The 20307-nt window shown below is 43.7% G+C and overlaps 1 protein-coding gene across 1 annotated transcript in view; it reads left to right on the top strand.

The window, feature by feature from the left end:
• The window catches only part of TBC1D9 (TBC1 domain family member 9), a 295607-nt gene that overhangs the window by 148358 nt on the left and 126942 nt on the right, over positions 1-20307 (top strand). Inside the window, exons 4-6 of the mRNA XM_078676864.1 lie at positions 6525-6753; positions 11371-11632; positions 15560-15767. Coding sequence (XP_078532990.1) covers positions 6525-6753; positions 11371-11632; positions 15560-15767 — 699 coding nt within the window. The remainder of the gene's footprint in view (positions 1-6524; positions 6754-11370; positions 11633-15559; positions 15768-20307) is intronic.

A 20307-nucleotide genomic window follows, 5' to 3' on the forward strand; every position in this document is an offset into this window, starting at 1 on the left:
TACAAAAATACATGCCTAATTAAACTATTGCACTCTGATACCACCAGTGGCATTGAAGGTTTTCTGGAGAATCTATTCCACCAGTGCACGCACATTGAGAAAGGTACTAACTCTTCAGTATAATTACCCTACTCATGACTATCCATGTATCCATGTCTCTGCTGTGTTGGTCTTTCCACTGCAACATATTACCCTGGTGCCGGTTAGTAAAGAAGCGGTAGATATATTGTTCCTCATCCACAAAATCTTTTGTCAATGCAAGTGTGCAAGTAAGTGTCATCTGTGCCCACAAATGACAAATGCTGATTTGCAGAATCAGAATGTATAGATTTTTACAGGTGCAGATGACAATCACAGCTGTGGAAAAAGCATCTGGTTACTGACTTTTGCACAGCAACTGTGTTGAAGGGCGGGCAAATGAATGGTATGAACGTGCCGAATGCAGATCCTGTGAATTCTCAGTATGTTGTAACTTTGTGATATACATTAGCATTTACAATGCATAGCAAAAAACTAAAAGCACATGTAAAGTTGAAACGAAAAAAGTAGGAATAACTGGTGCAGTTTATAGTTTAAAAGTGCTTCGATCATCTCCATATTTTGTACAGGAATAGAGCAAGGTATTTCTCCAGTTTGGAAAAACAATTTACACGTTGAGGAAAATGAAAGAACAATCACAAATGCACATTTTCCCTATTCCTTTATCTGTGGATTGTCAGGCATAATGTTGGTAGGCATTTTCAAAGAAAACAGTCAAAAGCCTTAAGGCCTGATATAGAGATCATTGGCAACTGAAAATCCTCCAATTTCTGTAGGAAGCTTAAATCATAAACTGGAAGCTGTTGAGCCCTTGTGGCTCCAACTGTACAGTGGGCCTCTGTGCAGGCGCAACGCATATGTGGACGCACACGCAGTACACTGCAGTAGCCGGGATGACTCAAGTGGGCACTCTGGCATTTATTCATCTGACCCAACCTTTGGGGTGCATGCACTACAACCTATCATAGAGGCCAGGTGGCACTCTACATCCCTCCCAACGTTTATTAGAAAAACATCAAATATAAATCACACATAGCACACTAACCCCCAGATGCATCAAAGTTATGTTTTGCGAGTCCTTAATAGCGAATTTTAAGGATTCGCTATTAAAGACTCGCAAAACGGGATGCATGTAGGAATCGCAATGTTATTTGCGATTCCTACTGATTCCTTATTTGCGATTCGCTAATTGCGAATCGCAAATAAGGAATGGCTTTCCCATTCATTCCTATGGGCCTAAAGGCCCATAGGAATGAATGGGGAGTCATTCCTTATTTGTGATTAGCAATTAGCGAATCGCAAATGTGCCGCAATTTCAAGGGTGCCAGGGTGTCCAAAGGACACCCTGTTGCACCCCTGAAATGGTAATGTTAACTGGTGTTGCGCACACACATGTCCCAAGGACGTGTGTGTGTAATATACAACTTAGAAAAATGCACTAAAGTGCATATTTCTAAGTTTTTGCTATTTACCACGTAGTTTGAATTCACGGTAAATAGCGACCCCAGATTGCGAATTCGCAATCTTGGAATGGTTCATGTATTGCATTTAAGGAATCGCAAATTGCGATTCCTTAAATGCAATCGCAATTTGAGAACTCACAATTATTTGCGAATTCTTAAATTGCGAGTGCATGAACCCTTGATGCATCTCAAATGCCATTTTTGCGGACGCAAATGGCCGAATTTTGCGATTAGCACCGTTTGCGATCGCAAAAATGCTTGATGCATCTACCTGATAGTCTCTTAAACTCTCGCCGGGTGCCGGGTTGGGGTAAAGTCCATACTTCTGGCTCTGAACACCATTCTCTCTCGCACCAGCCGGTGTGGTGACCGAAGTAACTGGCCTAGCCGTGGCACCTGGGTGCGGGTGATAGCTAGTGATCACAACCTTAGCAGCCTGCCTATCCTGGTGGTCATAAAGGTGGAGTTATGTACCACCATCACCAGGGTTGCCACTGCTTCCTCGGCCAGCATCTTGTCTTGTCCCCTCAATTCATCCTGCTGCTCCTCGAGCACAAGGGACACCTGTTGGAACCAGGACACATTACGGGACACTCTGGTGCGCCCTCTCTGAATAGTGACCATGGATCCCTGGACATTTACAATCTTTCAGATCTCCTTCTCAAAAGGCGTATGGAACGTCCACCCTTAGTGGCAATCCCTGCAAAACACCTAGTCACCCATGGCCAGTGCTGGCTGGCACGACTTTTGCTGCTTCCCTTTTTTCCCGGGCTGCCTGCACATCCAGTGTCGCCAGGGTCTTACTGAAATACTGTCTCTGGTTGACCTCCTTTGCAGCAAATCCATAAGGGCACAATTTGTGGTGTTTTGCAGAGTCTTCCCCACAGGAACCAGTGAAGGCAGCAATCCACGCCCTTGCCTTCTTCTACACCTTTGTGAAGGGCACTATTCAACGTGTACATAAAACGCTCCACGTCTCCATTTTCCTGGTACCACTATGGTGTCACTTTGCAGTGCTTGTTGTTGAGAGAGGAGAGGTACCCCTGGAAATTCTCCCCTTGATATGGGGGACCATTGTCAGTCTTCACCTCTTCAGCAAGTCCCAGCATAGAAAATACTTTCCCCAGAACAGGCTTTAAATTTGAGAACGAGGTGGATTGCACCAGCCCTAACACTGGGTATTTGGACTGACTGTCCACTATCACAGCTGTAAGATGCCATTAGAGAAGTTTCCAAAATCTATGATGACTTGAGACCATGGGCGCAGGCACCTCTCCTCTGTGATTAGCTTGCCAGGTTGTGGATCCCTACTGGTGTCACCCTGCAGCTTCTCACCCACCATGGTGTGCATTCCTGGAGACCAGACTTTGTCTCGCAGTTGCGCCTTTGGCTTCACCACTCCTTGGTGAGCCAGGTCAACAACACCATCCCACAGGCTTTGGGGCATCACAATGCACCTCCTCCCTCAACAGCAGTCTTTCGCTACTGGGGCTCAGTTTTTCTCTGACCCTCGAAGGCTGAATAATTGCCACCTGTTCAACCGGAGTCAACGACAGAGCCAAGTCCAGAAAAATTCTCTGCTTCCTTGGCCGTGGATAGACATGTGTCTGACATGGTCGCTTTCATGACTTCCTCAACCGACAGGGATCAGGGCAGGTGTCATGCACAACCATTCACACAAATCCTTCTGCTGCTGCATCTTCCTCACTCTGGGCATCGCCTGGCTGCTTCTGAGGTGACGGATAGGTAGTCTGCTGGGTTGTTCACCCTAGGGCAGTACACAATATCAAACAAGTAAGACTGCAACTGCACATCCCACCGCTCAATGCGTGAGGGCAAGTATAGACGTTCCCGCAAAGAGTGGGGCCAGTGGATTGTGTCGGTGGTGACTGTTGTCCACCCAAGTACAATTGGAAGTGGTTGAACATCCATTGGATCGCCAGTGCTTCTTGCTCAATCTGGGCATACCATGTCTCCAAGTCTGAAAGCACTCTGCTGGTATATGCAATGGGAACCCATGACCCTTCATGCTTCTCCTGCAGAGGACTGCCCCCAGCCACAACAAATTCTATCTTCTGCTGGGGTTCGAAGTTTGCCATAGTGGCGTTCGTGAGCAGTGCATCCTTCACCTGGTGAAATGCCTGGTCCGTGTGTTCCAACCATTCCCAGGTAGGGTCTGATTTCATCAGGGCTGTCAGGGGCTCGGAACAACATGGCCAGGTTTGGGATAAACTGGCCACAGTAGGCTGCCATCCCAAGGAAGCTTCTCACCTCTGTGGCGTTCCAGGGAACTGGCGCCGCTCTTATCACTTGTACCTTCGAGGGGTTGGCCTTCAGCCCTTTTCTTGAAAACACATATCCAAAGAATTCAATTGAATTCTTGTAGAAGGAACACTTACGCTTTTTGAGCGTAAAGCTACAGCTGGCCTACCTCTCCAGCGTTGCTCTGAGCCGCACATGGTGTTCCTTCAGGGTCTCAGAAAAGATCAGAATGTCATCACTGATGTTTAGGACCCCTGGGTTTCCCAGGTGGTCTGCAGGAACCTCTCTGCCGCTTAGGATATGCCAAAGTTTAGCCTCCAATCTCTCGTGAGGCCCATGTGGGTCGAGGATGTCATTATATACCAGCTGTCAGAGTCCAGCTCCAGCTGGTAGTAGCTGGCAAGGATGTTCTGTTTTGAGAATGATTATGCGCCGTTGAGGTCTGCCATGGTCGGGGTGATGTGCCTTCAATGCTGAATGGCCTTGTTCTGGAGATGCATGTCCACACAGAGTCTAATCACCCCAGGTTTCTTGGCTGGGATTACAAGGGGTGAGACCCAATATGTTGGTCCGGTGACCGTCTCAATCTCGTCTACTTTTCCAAGTTCTGTAGCTCCCCCTCTACCAATGGTTACAGGTTGAATGGCACTCTTTGGTGTCAGAGCTCCATGGGTCTCATGGTTTAATCAATGTGAAGCCATACCTTGGTATTCTTGAGCCTTCCTAGCCCATTGAACAGCTGGGGAAACCTTGCAGGATTACCGCGGTGTATGACTCCTGGACCTAACTTGCAAAGAATACGATCCCAGGTCCTCAGCTGTGTGGCAACCCAGGAGAGTGCCAGTGTTACTACCTTCAGAGGTTACAATTCCACTGTCCTTTGAGTCAGTCAAAAGCTCATGCATGTTGTCTTCTGTTCTTCTCTGTATCCATCCAGCATATATATATAGTTGACGTCATTGACTACATTCTCTGGACAAATCATATCAAAACTTGCACAACCTCTGCATGCCCTTCTTAACACTTGTGCTAAAGTACCTGTGACTTATCAAATATTCTGCATCCGAATAATTAGGACCTATCTAGTCTGGATGGCATAATGGGCCTATTTCGAAGATTCTCTCTCCCTCCTACAAACCCCCTCCAAATCCCACCGATTCCAGCACCTTCTTGATAAAAGAAAATACACAATTTACACTATTTTCTCCAGGGATTAACCTGCCAGGTTTTCTGTAGGACCTCGCAGCTTTAAAGAAAGTCACTCTCATTGTTCCTTTTCTTACATCTACCACAACATAAGGCAGGATACTCTGTGTGAGAGCCACCTCTGAAAAAAACCAACATTTGACTGTCCTATATAAGGATGTGGCAGTGGTAAGATGTCAGTTTGTCTGACCAGGCCATTGATCAGAGTCATTCTGATTTTGACAAATAACTTTGAATAAGAAGCGGGCTGAAGCTCAGGAGTTTCTTCATCTTGGGAGAGGTTCAGATCTGCGACACGTTCCCACATACCCACATGTTTCCTGGAGAGAAGGGAAGTGTGTGAACTCATTTTTCGTACTCTATAGGGAGATTAGCCATGCAGCAGTTGTACACCACCTGGTTCAAACTGGTTATTTAAAGAGGCAGAAAATGACAACCTTGTTAGAAGTCATTCTTGTGACATATTTTTATTTTCACAGGTTAATTCTATGCCACTGGAATAGCATCTCTTAGGTCAAAAGTTCGGAAGAAGTTTACTTGCAAAAATATGGAGCCTGACCTATTTGGAAAGATGTTGCAGCCTTTACAATATCAAGGTCCTTTAGCCCTTGTTAGCCATTTAAAAACATGCGTCTATACTTGCATATATTGAATGTAAACATTATGTAGCTGGGCCTTTCTGGGACGAAACACGACAGCTGACTACCTAGTGCCAGTCTTTCACCACACATTCTGGAGGCGGAAGTCCCATTGTTGCTCACATTTGATCTCTTAATGTTATGCCATATGTGCAGTTTTGTACACCTATAACAGATTTAAACAAAACTTCAAACAAACCAAATAGTTTTGCAAACATTGTTACACTCTATAGGAAAGGCACATGCAGTAAGGTGCTGTTTATGAGCTCTCTCTCCCTGCAAAGAAAACCACCAGCTAACTAGGTTCATAAACAAACAAACAAATCCAGGAACACATTTGAAAAAGATGCATTTCGATACAGACCATCAATGAAAACATTCAGAATGCATAAGCAAATGTCTAATGTTTTGAGTAAACCTTAAACTCCCATAAATATACACGGAGTCATTGAAAATGTCTAATTACTAATGATTGGAAACTTGACCTTTCTGAAACAGGCTTACACACTCGTGTTTTAACTAATAGATCACAAAAAAGAACAAAAGAAAAGAAGCAAATTATCGCAGCAAACCAAAATCATACAGGGCCACATACAATAAAGGGAAAGTAAAGGAATAGTAGCTTGATGATGCAGCAGTTGCACACATTTTCAAACAGTCTGGGTCATTGGAATACATTTTCAAAGATATGTTTCTACATCCTTGAAGCCAAGAGAGGCTGCTGGTTTTTCCATCACATTAATTCCCCCCAGGCTTTCTCAAAGAAAGACTTTTCAATGGTTGTTTGCTTCCTCTATTCCACTGCTTTGTCTAGCGTTGTAAAAGGGAATGTGCTACTGATTTCCTAAATTCATGGTCGGGGCTTGATCCTTCAAGTTAGAGGTCCAGGATAAAGTGGTTTGCTTTTTTCTTCTAGGGGATAATAGCTGAATATAAAAAAATCAATAACATTAAGGAAGATGACGACACAGATAAGTTCAAGGAAGCCATTGTGAAGTTCCATAAGCTCTTCGGGATGCCAGAGGAGGAAAAGCTGGTCAACTACTACTCGTGCAGTTATTGGAAGGGGAGAGTCCCACGGCAAGGCTGGATGTACCTCAGCATTAACCACCTCTGCTTTTATTCTTTCCTTTTGGGAAAGGAAGGTAGGTTTAGTAGGTTGTGTTTACAAAGTACAGCATGCTTTAAGTTGATTTTGCTCTAGAGATCATTTGAAAATTGACTTGCATACATTTTAGGCGCCAGTGATTATAGAAAACTGTCCTAAGAGCTGATGGGTTGGGTAGGACCAGACAGGCCTATTTTTCCACCGGGCATTTCTCTGGTGGGTTGAATCTCTTGGGAGGCCGGTTTTGAATGCCGAGGGCGCTTTTGGTGCCTCTTATTTCCCCAGGTAGACCAGATTAATTGCAGTAGGCACAGGGAAGGCTTCAAGAGGGAGAAAGAGAGAGGAAGGGTGGTAGGGAGAAAGTGATCAGAGAGGGAGAAGACAGAAGACGGAGAGAGAGAATGAATGAGTGAATGAATAGATGGAAAGAGAGATTGCGCAAAGTGACGAATGGACTGGTTTGAGCATTTTTGCCATGGTTGCTGTTGACTCCCCAGTCTGACCTGGGAATGGGATCCATTGAAGGCGTTCCTGGAGATTGGGTTATTCTGTCAGTAATGATACTGGCCAATCCATTGTGCTGAACAATATGATGCAATTGTATATGTGCAATGGTGTTCGTATAACGTAAACCAAGCAGGGAAGCACCGGAGTGGTATTCATTAACAGGAGGTGCTGAGTCAATACAAGATCATGGACATCAACTTGGAATTTACATCATTTTGTATTACACTATTAAATTGCATTTCATATATTTACAATGTTTAGCTACAGGAAGAACCAGTTATTTGCTCAGAATCAGTTAAGTGGCTTAGACAGGTTAGAACCCAGGTTCCAAAATTACAAAGTCATCTGTTGACCCACTAGACAATACGTTCTCTCACCATTTTGGCACATTCTACCATTATTTTGGAGTTTTTTTTCATATAGTACAAACTCAACCCGAAGGTATCAGATCGCTTTACATAAGCACCAGTTGCGTTACAGACGAACACATTAATTTTTTTGTTAGGCACGGGGAGATTAAGTGATTTGCCCAGAATCACAGAATGTTGAGCGTCCCTGCTGAGACTCGAACCCGGTTCCCCAACTTCGACTACCGCTCTAGCCATTAGGCCACATATGGAAGATAGCTTCTTTGCATCTGATTACGGTTCTCGAGTCACTCTCATTTTCATAGTGCTGATGTGGCACTGTTACATCCACGGGCACCTGTTAGGACGTTTGTTCTGCTGCTTTTTACCTTGTGGTACTCGAATTGGCAATCTTTGAATTTGCTGTCCTCCAGAGACAGGAACCTCGAACTCTTTGAAAACGTATTAAAAAATAAATAAAGTCATTGCTGCAACGTATCTCTACATCTTGGTTTTTGTGGAGGGAGGAACGGGAGCGAAACATATTAGCTGTTTATTTTCACTTGTGAATCCGTAAAATGAGAAAATCAGCCTATGCTTAGACTTCTTAGTCGTTACTGTTTCCAAGATATTCAAGTGGGCCAATAATTGCCATTTTAAATAGAATAATTTATAGAAAGTATCAAAATTCTAGTTTCAAGTGTGAATCACTTTCTTCTCCTCAAGCAATCCGAATATATATATTTTTTTTAAATACCATTAATGGTGATGATATCACAGGGGAGTCAAAGAGGCTTATCCTGTGATAAATTGAAATGGCTGCTTCTCTCGCATCCAGAGATAAGCTATATCTACCTTCTCCCATTAGATAAGCCTTTCACGGGGTTGATAAATCCTGTTATGTTGAAAGCCTTATCAGGGGTGTTTTAAAAGGGCAATCTAGGGCAGTGAAAAAAACAGTTATCTCTACCCAGTCATGCAACACTAGCCATCACCAGAAGTTGGCATTTCACAATATTCCTTTCTTTTATTTGTGCTTTGGGGGTAAAACCTATTGTGACATTATTCACCAGGAGGCCCTCCAGAATGCGCCGATGGGGACTTGCCACATCCACCACACACAATATTGACTGCTCATAGACCTTCATTCATTGTTCACAACTTAACAACATATGTATGTTCTTTGAAATACAGTGAGTGAACCAGTGCTTAATTTGAGCTGATGGTTGCAGGTGGACCCCACCGCCACTCTCTTTGGGGACTTATTTTTAATCATCAAACTTTCACCCAGAACAAGAGAGAGAAAAGCAGCAAAGGCAGGAAGAAGGAGGACAAAATGATAGAAATTGTGTCGGATAGAGAAAGCAGGGTTGAAAAGAACTTACAAGTGGGCGGTATAGGGAGAGAGAGAGAGTATATTGGTGTATGAAAGAGTCATAAGCTGAATAAGGCTAGACAGCCTTGGTATTCTGAAACTCCTGCATTAGACAGGGATACCGGCGGGCTTCTTAGAACATTTTGAGGCCTGCCTCTGATTATTTTACAAATTAAGTACTGCAATGAATATATATATCTTCGGGTAAACAATAGGTACCTCAAAGCCATTTGAAGGCTCTTTCAGTGTGTGTGATTAGTTTTAGATGCAGTTATATTTCTGCATCTTAAAGGGTTCTTACATGATAATGAGCTCTGTTGTGAGAAATGAGCTTGTACATTTTACTTAATCCAAAGGCCACTTAACCCTGAAGGTTGTGACTCTTAAAGAATATACCTGCTGTCTATTATATAAAACCAAAGCAGATGGCTTGGTCCACCCCATCAGCCTACCTCAACCGGTCTGCTCTTTAGGCCTGCCCCTGGGAGTTCTGTACCACTGCATAACTTTACAAATTATAAGGGACAAGAAAACCAACCGTCTTACCTTATCCTCGGCTTGTTAACTGACCATTCTCTTTGCTCCGTGCAGCTTAACCTTAATGAGGATATTGGGGGCACGATAATGTTATGGGCTCTATATAAGAAGAGGGTTTACCCTTTCTTTTGATCATGGAGCTGCTGAAATCCTGATGGTAGACTAGGATCTGTGTTTTAGAGGGTTGACTTACTTTTCTTCATTTTGATAATACTGATGGTTCTCACGGTGACGGCGGACACGAAAACAAAGTCCTCTCCTTGATACCGATCAGGTACTCCATGTCGAGTTCGGGGTGAGTGCAGAGGTGAAGCAGAGCTGCTTGTCTTATGAAGGTCGGAGATGAAATGCTCTCGGGCTGACAGAAGTGGGTGGACAAGTCTGCTTACCCTCACCTTACATACGCTGGGCATGGCAGAGAAAATCACTGCCTCACCACTGGAGGCATGATGACGTCACCACACCGTTAAGCCTCGAAGCAACAGCTAGGATGCATACAGTACAGAGCTGCCTGGTTAGCACAAAGGCAGAAATGGAATGCAACAGAGGGCAGCCTGGGTTATGTAGTCTATAGCAACACGGCCTAGCCCCCTAACAATGACAATGTACGGAGAAAGAAATGCTTGGTTAAATGCATCGCACACCTTACGGGGGTCTGATGTAGTCCACAAGCAATTACTCTAGGAACATATAATGTTTGCATATTTATAAAATGCGAACTCGATACGAAGGTATTGGTGTGTTTTACCTGAGCACCAGTTATATTACACATGGACACATTAATTTTTGGTAGGCATGGGTAGATTAGGTTATTTGCCAAGGATCACAGGATGTTGATCTGACACTAAGACTCAGACCTCGTTCCTCTGCTCCAAAGTCAGTAGCTCTGGCCATTACACCACATCCTCTCTGCATTAATACTACCAAGAGGGGAAAGAAGCTTCAAGGATGGGGGCGTAGAAGTAGGAAAGAAGCAACCTGAATGGAGGATGGAAGGGGAATGGAGTGAATGAAAACATGAGCACTCGTATGGAGTGCTTAAACACAAATAAAAAAGAAGCTACAAAACAGGAGCAGTGGATGGATACAAGAACTTGGTCCATGCCCTAGGGGAGGCCCAAACACAGAAGAGGACTGATGCATTAAGGCTATGAAAACAGGAACAAAGGATATGAGTGCAATGTTGAAGCAAACATATGGTAAGCCTATGGGCAAGCTGTAGCCCACTAATTGTAAACAACATGTCTTGAAGAGATAGCACATTCACTGTCTCGGTGAGACCTACAAAGAATCGTCCCCCTTCACTTCCCACGCTTGGTGTCATTTTATGCATTGTTCAAAGTGGAGGTTGTTTAAATTGTTTGTATGCTCCCTTTAGAACATTTCCTTATTCAGTGAGGATCCATTCTGTCTGTTGTAGGTCTTTGTGTTCCCATTATCTTCATTCTTTGTGGTTGTTATGTTCTTACTTTCATAAGCTGCCTGTCACTGTGGGTGGTATTGGCAGGCTGCAAGCCATCTTAGCAGAAATACCTGTTCCCTAGGGTAATTTTTAAGCACAAGAGTTTTGAGTTTGTAGACATTGGGGCAGCCATGTAACGAACTGAAAGACAAATGGGAACTTGTTTAGGAAGCTTGGCATCTGACATACACTTAAAGGACCCAAAGGAATCTTTTTTTGATGACATCATGTAGAGTTTTTATCGCTTGTAATCCTTTTCATATTATGCAGCATCTTTGAAAACTGCATCCACTTGTAGTTGAAGCTATGGACTTAATGAACCACTTACAGTATGTTTTATAAATATGTTGTTTGGGTCTAGGCCAAAAACAGGAAATGTGTTTATAACCCGTATATGACATACCTGTTGTGTATGCTTTTTTTCAGCAAAGCTCGTAATTCGTTGGGTTGACATCACCCAGCTTGAGAAGAATGCTACCCTGCTCCTCCCCGACTCGATCAAAGTGAGCACTCGGTGCAGCCAACATTTCTTCTGCGTCCTACTCAATATTGGGGAGACGTTCAGGCTGATGGAACAACTGGCTAACATTGCCATGCGGCAACTTCTGGATAATGAGGGCTTCGAGCAGGACAGATCTTTGCCCAAGCTGAAGAAGAAGTCCCCCAAGAAGGTGTCTGCACTAAAGCGGTGAGCGAAACAGAAGCGTATAATTTTTCACTGTTTACAGCTTGTGGGCAAAGGTCCATTACTGTGTGATTATACGAAACATTTGTTTGAGATATATTTGCGTTGAACTTTTGTCTCGATTGTGTGACCAGGGCTGATGCATCCCCAACTACTGTTAGAACATAACAGTACAGTGAGGGAGGTTGGTTGGTTGGTTTAAGTTATGCAAAACGCCAGGTCAGTGACTAACGCCATGCTATCCCAGACCTGTAGCACTATGTAACTAAACTGTTTGTGCACATCCAGTCATGCCCATGCTTTATGTCAAAAGCCACCATTGGTGTATTTTAATTTAAAATTGGTCATTTAATAGAGAGTGTTTTGTATTGTACCTCTAATGTGGGATATAGTTATGGCCAACAAAGCAAACACAAGGAGATGATGGCCGGAGCGCTGAAACCTTTCAGACACTCACCCCCAGTCACAGATCTGGGTTGAATCCATCATCATTCTTTAGCTCACTTCGCCACCTCAGTTCAGACCCAGCCACTGGATTCAAGCTAGCCAGGCTGTATTTAGTGTTAAGCTCAGTTGGCCACGGGTCTCCTGTATTATCCATATACCTCATACCCATGGTGGAACGAAGGAGAATATTATATGTATGTTTATCACAACCACCTAATGCTCAATAACTGTATATAGTGCAATGTCCTGCTGGCTACGAGTCACATATGTTATCCATGTACTATATACCTCTTTTGTACACAATGACAGATATCAAATGCTTGTATTCTACCTCATCTTTTTATGTTTTATACTGTATATTGTAAAGCGCTCTGATACCCTTGTGGGTCACGTTCGCGCTATATAAAACTTTATAAATAAATAAAAAAAATAGAGCAGTGATGCTCAAACTAAGGCCTAGGGGATACATGTGGCCCCCTGGTGATGGTAAACAGCAGCACTGGGCTGCGGTTTACTTGACTTAGCACTAACATTCAGATGTTAAATAAACAGGCAAACAGTTCTTTACAGGTTAACAGAAGTAAAAGTGAATCAAAGAAGGTGTCCTATACAATGTAACTACATCCATTCTTAAAGACATCTTGCAACAATCACAACAGACTAAATGTGTTTTGTTCGGTGCACCTCCTTGTGTTAAATTTGATTTATGATGTAATCAGTGGCACCAAAGGGTGACAGGTGCTGGAGTACTGTGCATGACCATTCTAAATACGACAGCAGTGATATAGTGAGGTGCTATCTATTAGGTCCGTCACCTTGCATCGTCTTTGGTTTAACATCTTGCAACAACAAACGTGTATAAACATGATAGTCTCTTCACAATTCAAAAAGTATATTTCATTAACATGCAGAAGTGCATTTATAAGTATTTTTCAAAGTGACCGATTTCAGATATGAACTTCAAAGCACTACCCGCACCCCACCTAACAATGCCAATAGTTAAATAGGACACAACAATAAACAGCAAAATGCCAGTACTGATAAACAATTCACCTCTCAACAACAGCACATTGAGATGAAACAATGTAACCACAGGACCTCTGTTTCTATAGTTAAATTTGAGGCAAGTCAGTTGTCATGCACCCTCTGAGTGGCTGGGGTTGTGGTTATTATACATGGACAACATTATAGTTGATTAAATAAAACACAGGAGAAGGTTGTGTACAGTGCACATCCTGAGCTCATTTTTTTCAAGGTGCCCTTATATCTGATAATGAAGAAAAAGGGAAATAAAGTGAAATAAAACAATTGCACAGGTTTACACAATTTGGTGAAGTGAGGAAGCCAGAATTGATCCCAGGTTTTCGGATTTTACATTGAAATTCAGCCATTAGAAGGAGTATCTCTTTCCCTCTTTTGTTTTACAGCAAAAGTTATTCTTTTGTCTTTGATTCTTGGTGCTTGCGGTTAGAGCGTGGGTGGCCAAGAAAAGTTATTCGAAAGTTCGACTCTTTTTGGGCTCAAGGGGTCTGAGAAAACCTCGAGGTGAGCCACAGCCAAGCACTGGCACGTGGTTTGAGCCTTCAGTAGTTCCCCCGTCTCTATCACTTGATGGCAATTAAGAAGACAAAGGCATAGAAGGATAATATTTGACTACCATTAAACAATTTCATAAAGCAGGAATTCCAACACCCAGTGCAGGACTCCTTGTTTTAAGATTCTTTGCTTTCTCACTACTCCACATTTTAGTGAGGGGACTACGAGACTGGGTGTTCTATACCCATGGGTAAAATCAAATGATTTTCAGGTTACAGTCCTGTTTTCTTATCACATATGTACTACCAGTGTTTAAGTTCTTCCGACCACTTAGAAAAAGGAGCAGAGGAATAGTTTGCGAAAGTGATTACTCTAGAGTGCACAATTTTCTCAAAGGGTGGCAGTGATTAATAAAAAGCATGCCCTCTGGTTCCATAGTTTCCATCTTGCTTATTACTCAACAGCTGGGGTGTGAGTGGTTCTGGTGGTGAGACTGTGGGAGAACTCTCACCAAAGAAGTTCCAGTGTGCTTGGAAGCTGCCCAGACTTTAAACAGGTTGTTCGTAACCAGCATATTTTGGCAATGTGGTAAAGTCAGGATTAAATATCAAGTCTCCTAGGGCCATTGTTAAACCTTTCTCACTGTCCCATGTCTAATGGTGGAGGTTGGGTGTTTTTGTCTTTCCACTTCATTGAATTATACACCTTGTTGGGGGGTCTTAGTCAAGATCTTTTTAGCACTGACTACCTTAACTCTGGCTGTTTTTAGGTACTCCTAAATTTAACATATGACTGACTAGAGGCAAAAGGAGATTGTTGTGCCTAGGATTCTATGTCATTCCAATTCAGTAATCAAGCGACTTTCTGCGTACACTTGTCTTGCCCAAAGTAGCAAAAGCAAGCAAAGAAGGCTTACTCCAAGGTGGTATAGGGGTATACTAACTCAGGTACAGCATGACACATTATTATCAAATCTGACTCTTCTAGAAACAATGGGCTTAATTTAGCATGGAAGCCTCAAAATAACTCCATGACTCACTGTCTACATCATGTAAATGCTTCGCTTCCCCTGTGCTTACCTTACATCCACACAACTCCCACTCTCCTGGCATCAACGTGGCCCTCAATCACACCACAGATCATACTTTAGGGGCTCCTGGAAAAACATTTGCAAGTACCCATGCATTAGCGATTGATATGCTTTGCTCTAATAAAGTGAAATAACGCATCTAGCACTGAAAAGAAAATAACAAGCATTGGTAAATGCATTAGGTTTCACCTATGTGAATAAGACTTTTTTTTTAAGTTGGGGCAAGCAGTTGTGAATATAAGTTACTGAAACAAATAAAAAGGTTCAAGTTCATGGAAAAGTGTTTCCTTTCGAACCCTCATCAGGTGGCAAACGTACAGGCTTTAATATGTGAAATTAAGTTAAATGAAATTAGGTTTTTAATAGCTGCCAAGTTTGTGTGAGATTTGTATTTTATCAGTGTGCTTATGTGTGACATTGCAGTGCATTGTGTGTGACACTTTGCTACGAATATAATAAAGGATGAGGCCTTGTAATGGTATGCTCACTCTGTGCTATTAAAAACTGTTGCACCGAATACCAATGTTATGTAGTGTTGAATGATTCTCTGGCCTCTTTAATCTACTCCCAGAAATGTGCTACTCTTTTATCTCACTCTTGCTGGTCCCTGCTTTCTCACTTTGTGCACCATTCAATCTTTCTTATCCCCTTTGTGTTTTTTTTCTCTCTCCTTTGCTTGATATCAATTTCTTATGAGGAACAATAAGTTCTGGTCCCCAAAAATGAGTGCTCTTGGGCCTCACCAGCAAACATAGTCCTAATTTAAGCACTGATAGTCGGATTATCTAATGTATAAAATAAATTAAAGCTTTAAATGACACAAAACCTATATTTGTCCGTTGTGCTGTAATTCTTAGAGACCTTGATGCCAGAGCCAAGAGTGAGCGCTACCGGGCCCTGTTCCGTCTGCCAAAGGATGAGAAGTTGGATGGCCATACAGACTGCACTCTCTGGACCCCATTCAGCAAAACGCACATCTCAGGACAGATGTTTGTTTCCACAAACTACATCTGTTTCACCAGTAAGGAGGAGAACCTGTGCAGCCTTATCGTGCCCCTGCGAGAGGTAGGTACCCAAGCAGCAGTTAACAATGCTACTTTCTACCTTCTATGAATTTTCTGTTCTTTTTGTTAAAGGTGCACATTTAAAATGTAAATCCTAATTCTGTTGCGTCTAGGGCATGAAGCCTCATCTACAGTTTGGGTAACAGATTTTCTCCGCTTCTTGCAACATATTCCGAGGTCAAAGTGGGTGTGAACTAGTTGGAATGAGGTTCCCAAGATTTGTTAATTTTGCATAAAATGTCCCCTTATCTTTTATTAAAAAATAACCGCTCCTCAATGGTTAAAGCTGACCTTAAGTTGCCTGCTGCTAAAAGGGAAGGGGGGGGGGTCCCTCTCATCGACTATAAAAAAACGCTAAAGAGGAAAGCATGGTGCAAGCTTCCTGAAAGAAAAGTAAATCGGTGCAATGGGTTAATCAGCAAACCTGAATGCTTAATGGGAGCCAGAAGAGAGCTTTAATTACTGGAGTCATTTGAAGCTTCGTGGTGACAAAGATGAAATTACATGACTGGTAAGGGATTGCATTCACAATTGCACTCAGAACTAGTTTTTGATTTTTTTTGTACTCCGTTGCTAAATGAAAAAGAAATAAGGTATTACAGGACAGTTTTTTCATTTATCATTATGCATAAATATATAATATATTGGTAGTTGTAGTTAGGTCAGCAGTTCCATAGGAAAAGCGCTTTTTGTGTTGCTAATAGCTTTTTAGCCCTGTTTGACTGATCTCCACCAAACTTTCCAAAAAGGTGCTACTTTTTGACTAGTTTGTGCATGGAAAGTTTTGGGGAGATCCATCAAGTGGGGTCTGAGAAAAAAAAGGGGTTTACAAAATTTTCATGCACTTTCCTTAGACTTCTTTAAGAAGGGCTGCAGCAAAAACAACTGCTGGGCAGAATTGCACCAAATTTGGCATGGCACTATGGCTTGGTCTGTAGATTGCGCTTTTTGTGATTTGGTGTAAATCCATTTGGTAGTTTTTGTAAAACAAAAAGTATTGTATATCTAGATGGTGGTGTCTTCGTGATGCTAGAGAGATTTTTGCGGAAGTGCCAATTTAAAAATAGTGCTTTCTAATTGGCCCAGGGAGCTTTTTTCCCTTGGCCATCTCGCTCCCACAGGAGTCAGACTCCCATGGGAGAGAGTGCTCTGATTGGCTGCCAGCAACATCAGAAAAATTATGCTGGCAGCCATTACAGGACTTGGGGACTTGGTCATTAAAGGCCCCTGGGATCCCCTCACCCCCTCTCCCCCAGGCTGATATTATGAAAAAAGGGGAGGGAACGAAATGACTTTTATTTCGAAGGGGGATGTGCTGCCCCCTGCATGGTGGGAGCATTTTTTTATTTCACGCCAAGCAGGAGCAAGCACAAAGTCTGATCCCAGCCGGCGGGAGCTTTGAAAATGCTCCCACTGGCGGGGAGTAGACCTCTGAAATGTTTTCCTGCTTGCAGCAGTGATGTGAGCAGCTACTAATGCTACTCCTTCCCGGTGGGAGCAATGCCGGAGTGCGGCCCCCTCCTTTTTATTGTTACTAGTGGCCATTGTGAAGGCCCAGGGAGATGGTACAATACATGGAAGCCTCTGGGCTCCATATTTGGAGACACAGGGCTGACTGGAAGAACATGAGGAGGGAGAGGATTCCCCCCAGAGAGATTAGTGGATTCCTGCATCCTGCATTCCTGAGGGCTGGATGAAACACACAGTGGAGGAAGGAGGAGCCAGGCTCTTCAGTACACTTCAAGTGAGAACTCTTCGGTTCTGAGAGAGGTCACTGGAAGGGGGCCTGGGCTCTTCTAAGGAAAGAGATGGGGCTAATAAGGGAATCATAAGGAGTAGGACTGGATCCCTTTATTAACACTTTGCTATATATATATAGCAGTGTGACTGGCATCCAGGTGTGAAACTCTAGTCACTTCTATGGCCTGTGTTATATAGGCCTATCAGGTTTGAAGTCACTCCAGCTGTGACAGACTGCTTTCAGAAGAAAGGGCAGGGCACGGAGGTGGGCACCTCAAAAGGAATCAGACCCTCAGCACAGACTTCAAAGACTCAGGCATCAAATCGCAATTTGTGTCCAAAATTGTCAACTGTCAAGCAGGCAGCGGGGCTTTAGGTCAAGGAAGAGAAGCTTTCTGTTTGTGACCAGATCTGGGGAGCTAATGTTTACCATTCTCCCAGCTGCGGAGTGTACATCGGCAGGGAAATCCAAGACCACGGACCCTGGAGCCCCAGTGCCTGTATGCTTGCCAAGACCAGTGTGCCATGTGAGGAAGAGAAGAGCACTTGCAGAGAGCAAGGCCCCGGGGGGGGGGGGGGGGGTCCTGGGAAGTGGTTCCCCATAGCAAGGTGTGAAGAAGCGGTTGCTGCACAGATCGGCTATTGCACATGTGCAGACTCAAGTCAGTGACCCCAGATGCCAGAGGGAGCGATCGCAAAGTTAGCCGTTGCTACAGGAATCAGCCCATCGCCTATGTGCAGGTTAAAGTCTGCAACACCCTATGCCAGAGGGTATCTCCGGCATGCCGATCAGGATGTAGCCAGTGTGAGGAGTAAAATCACCAACCCCTTATGCTAGAGGTGGGGACGCCAAGAAGAGCAGCATCATCACCTGGTTTCGCTGATGCAGAGAGAGATGGTCGGTGTGGTGACCTGTGTGTGCCTGAGCTATGACTTGACTGAAGCATTGAGACATGAACACTTGTCCCTCTACCTTTGAGAAGGATCAGAGGAACTTCAGCATCACTGGAGGGATCGCCCCGATGACCTGCTGATGCCCCTGCAAATGTGAGAGTGCTAATCCCCACCGGAAGCTGCTGCAGACCTCTATAATGTCCGAGCGTGCAACACTCTTGGGGACTCCCAACTTGCCTATGTCCCTGTGAAAGGGGTTCTGACAGAATCAGTATATCCTCACAGTTGTCTCTGTGTGGCTCTAGTTGTGAAACTATGCCAGAAATTTTGATGGCACCTCACAGTTCGCTTTCCAGGCCGTTCACAAAATTCAAGGGTCCGTAGCTTAGTAATTTGCAATTGTTGGAAAAGGTTTTTCACACTGATCAGATGGAACCCTGGGGATTGGGATACCCATTTGACAGTGTGACATCCACCTGTAGCAGAGCAGTAACACCCTCATTTAGTTAGGTGATGGAGAACAAATGTGCTAACTCAAACATCTGATGTAGAACGATGGATCCAGTGGCTTTGAGTTCATCATGATTAGGTTCAAAGAAGGAAGAGCATCTGTGTGAGCCTAGGTAAATGTGAGTGCAGGGCAACAGGGTAGTGTAGGCTTACCAGCAGACTTAGTCTGTTAGTCCTTCGGTCATATCCTTAACGCTCTTGAAATTAAGAGAATCTTGATTCTTTCAGAGCTCTGTGCCTCCTAGGCAAAATGTTTTCCTGGGACAGTGTTCCATGCAGGTATCAGTCTTCTTAGCAATGGCAATTATTTTTCAGTCAGGAATGTTTTGTGATCCATAAAAGCAAGATACTCCAACTTGAAGAGCGAGGATTTATTCACTTCTGCTACTCTGCAGCACCAGGAACCACTTCCTTTAGAATGTCATTGGAATACAATAAACAGCATTCGACATGAAATCTTTGACTACCACAGGGAAGGAAAGAATATAACAAGAGTACACATATAAAGCTACATTACAACCACATCATCCTCTTCTGATTTTAAAAGAGATCACAAACATTACAAGAAAAAATCAGTTAGCAAGTGTTAAGAATAATCCAGCAGAAGGCTCTTTGTCTGAACAGTGGATCCCCCCCCCCTTTTACGGGTGAGTAATAGTTGCGCATTACAAAAACATTGATTGATTGAAAAACCCTACAGTATCACCCTTCATGTTGACTAAATCCCAATCTTGCAAGCCACTTTACTCCTCGATAAGGTGCTGATTTTCCACCTTAACTACTCTCTCCAAGTTTCACCATTCGTTCCTCATCACTTTGACATCATTACCACTGATAGCCTATATTCTTACAGGAGATTTGAATCTGGAATTTGTTTAGTTAGATCCGTGGTTCCCAAACTGTGCGCCGCGGCGCCCTGGTGCGCCGTAATGAGTAGGCAGGGGCGCCGCGCACAACACACGGGGAAGTTGGAAATGTCACCTTCATCATCCTGCAACATGGTGCGCGACGAGCGTACGTATGCGTGGTATGTGCACCATTACCGGCATATGCTGTTCAGAGGGTTTGAGATGCGTGTGTGCTGTCTACCCGCCGTGCCTTGTGGGACCCTCTTCTTAACCCGAGGAAACAGTTAAGTGAAGTCCGCCGCCCTAATTGCACAACCAATTTAAACTAGAATGCACCAAAAAGGTCACTTACAGTCACTTAAGAGCATTGTTCCCTGTAGCATGCACGAGCGCCCACACTACTTGGTACCAGCTCGCACATATTCTCTCTCCCAAAGTGCGCACTTCACTACCACATGCAAGAGACTGTTAAACAGCCACTAAAACTTTAATTGGCGCTGAAAAATGCGAGGAGCAGTGGCAGACAGTTTACATGGCCTTTAGTCTGAA

Source organism: Lissotriton helveticus, chromosome 2_1 (assembly GCF_964261635.1).
Source record: "Lissotriton helveticus chromosome 2_1, aLisHel1.1, whole genome shotgun sequence".
In the NCBI taxonomy this organism is placed as follows: Eukaryota; Metazoa; Chordata; class Amphibia; order Caudata; family Salamandridae; genus Lissotriton; species Lissotriton helveticus.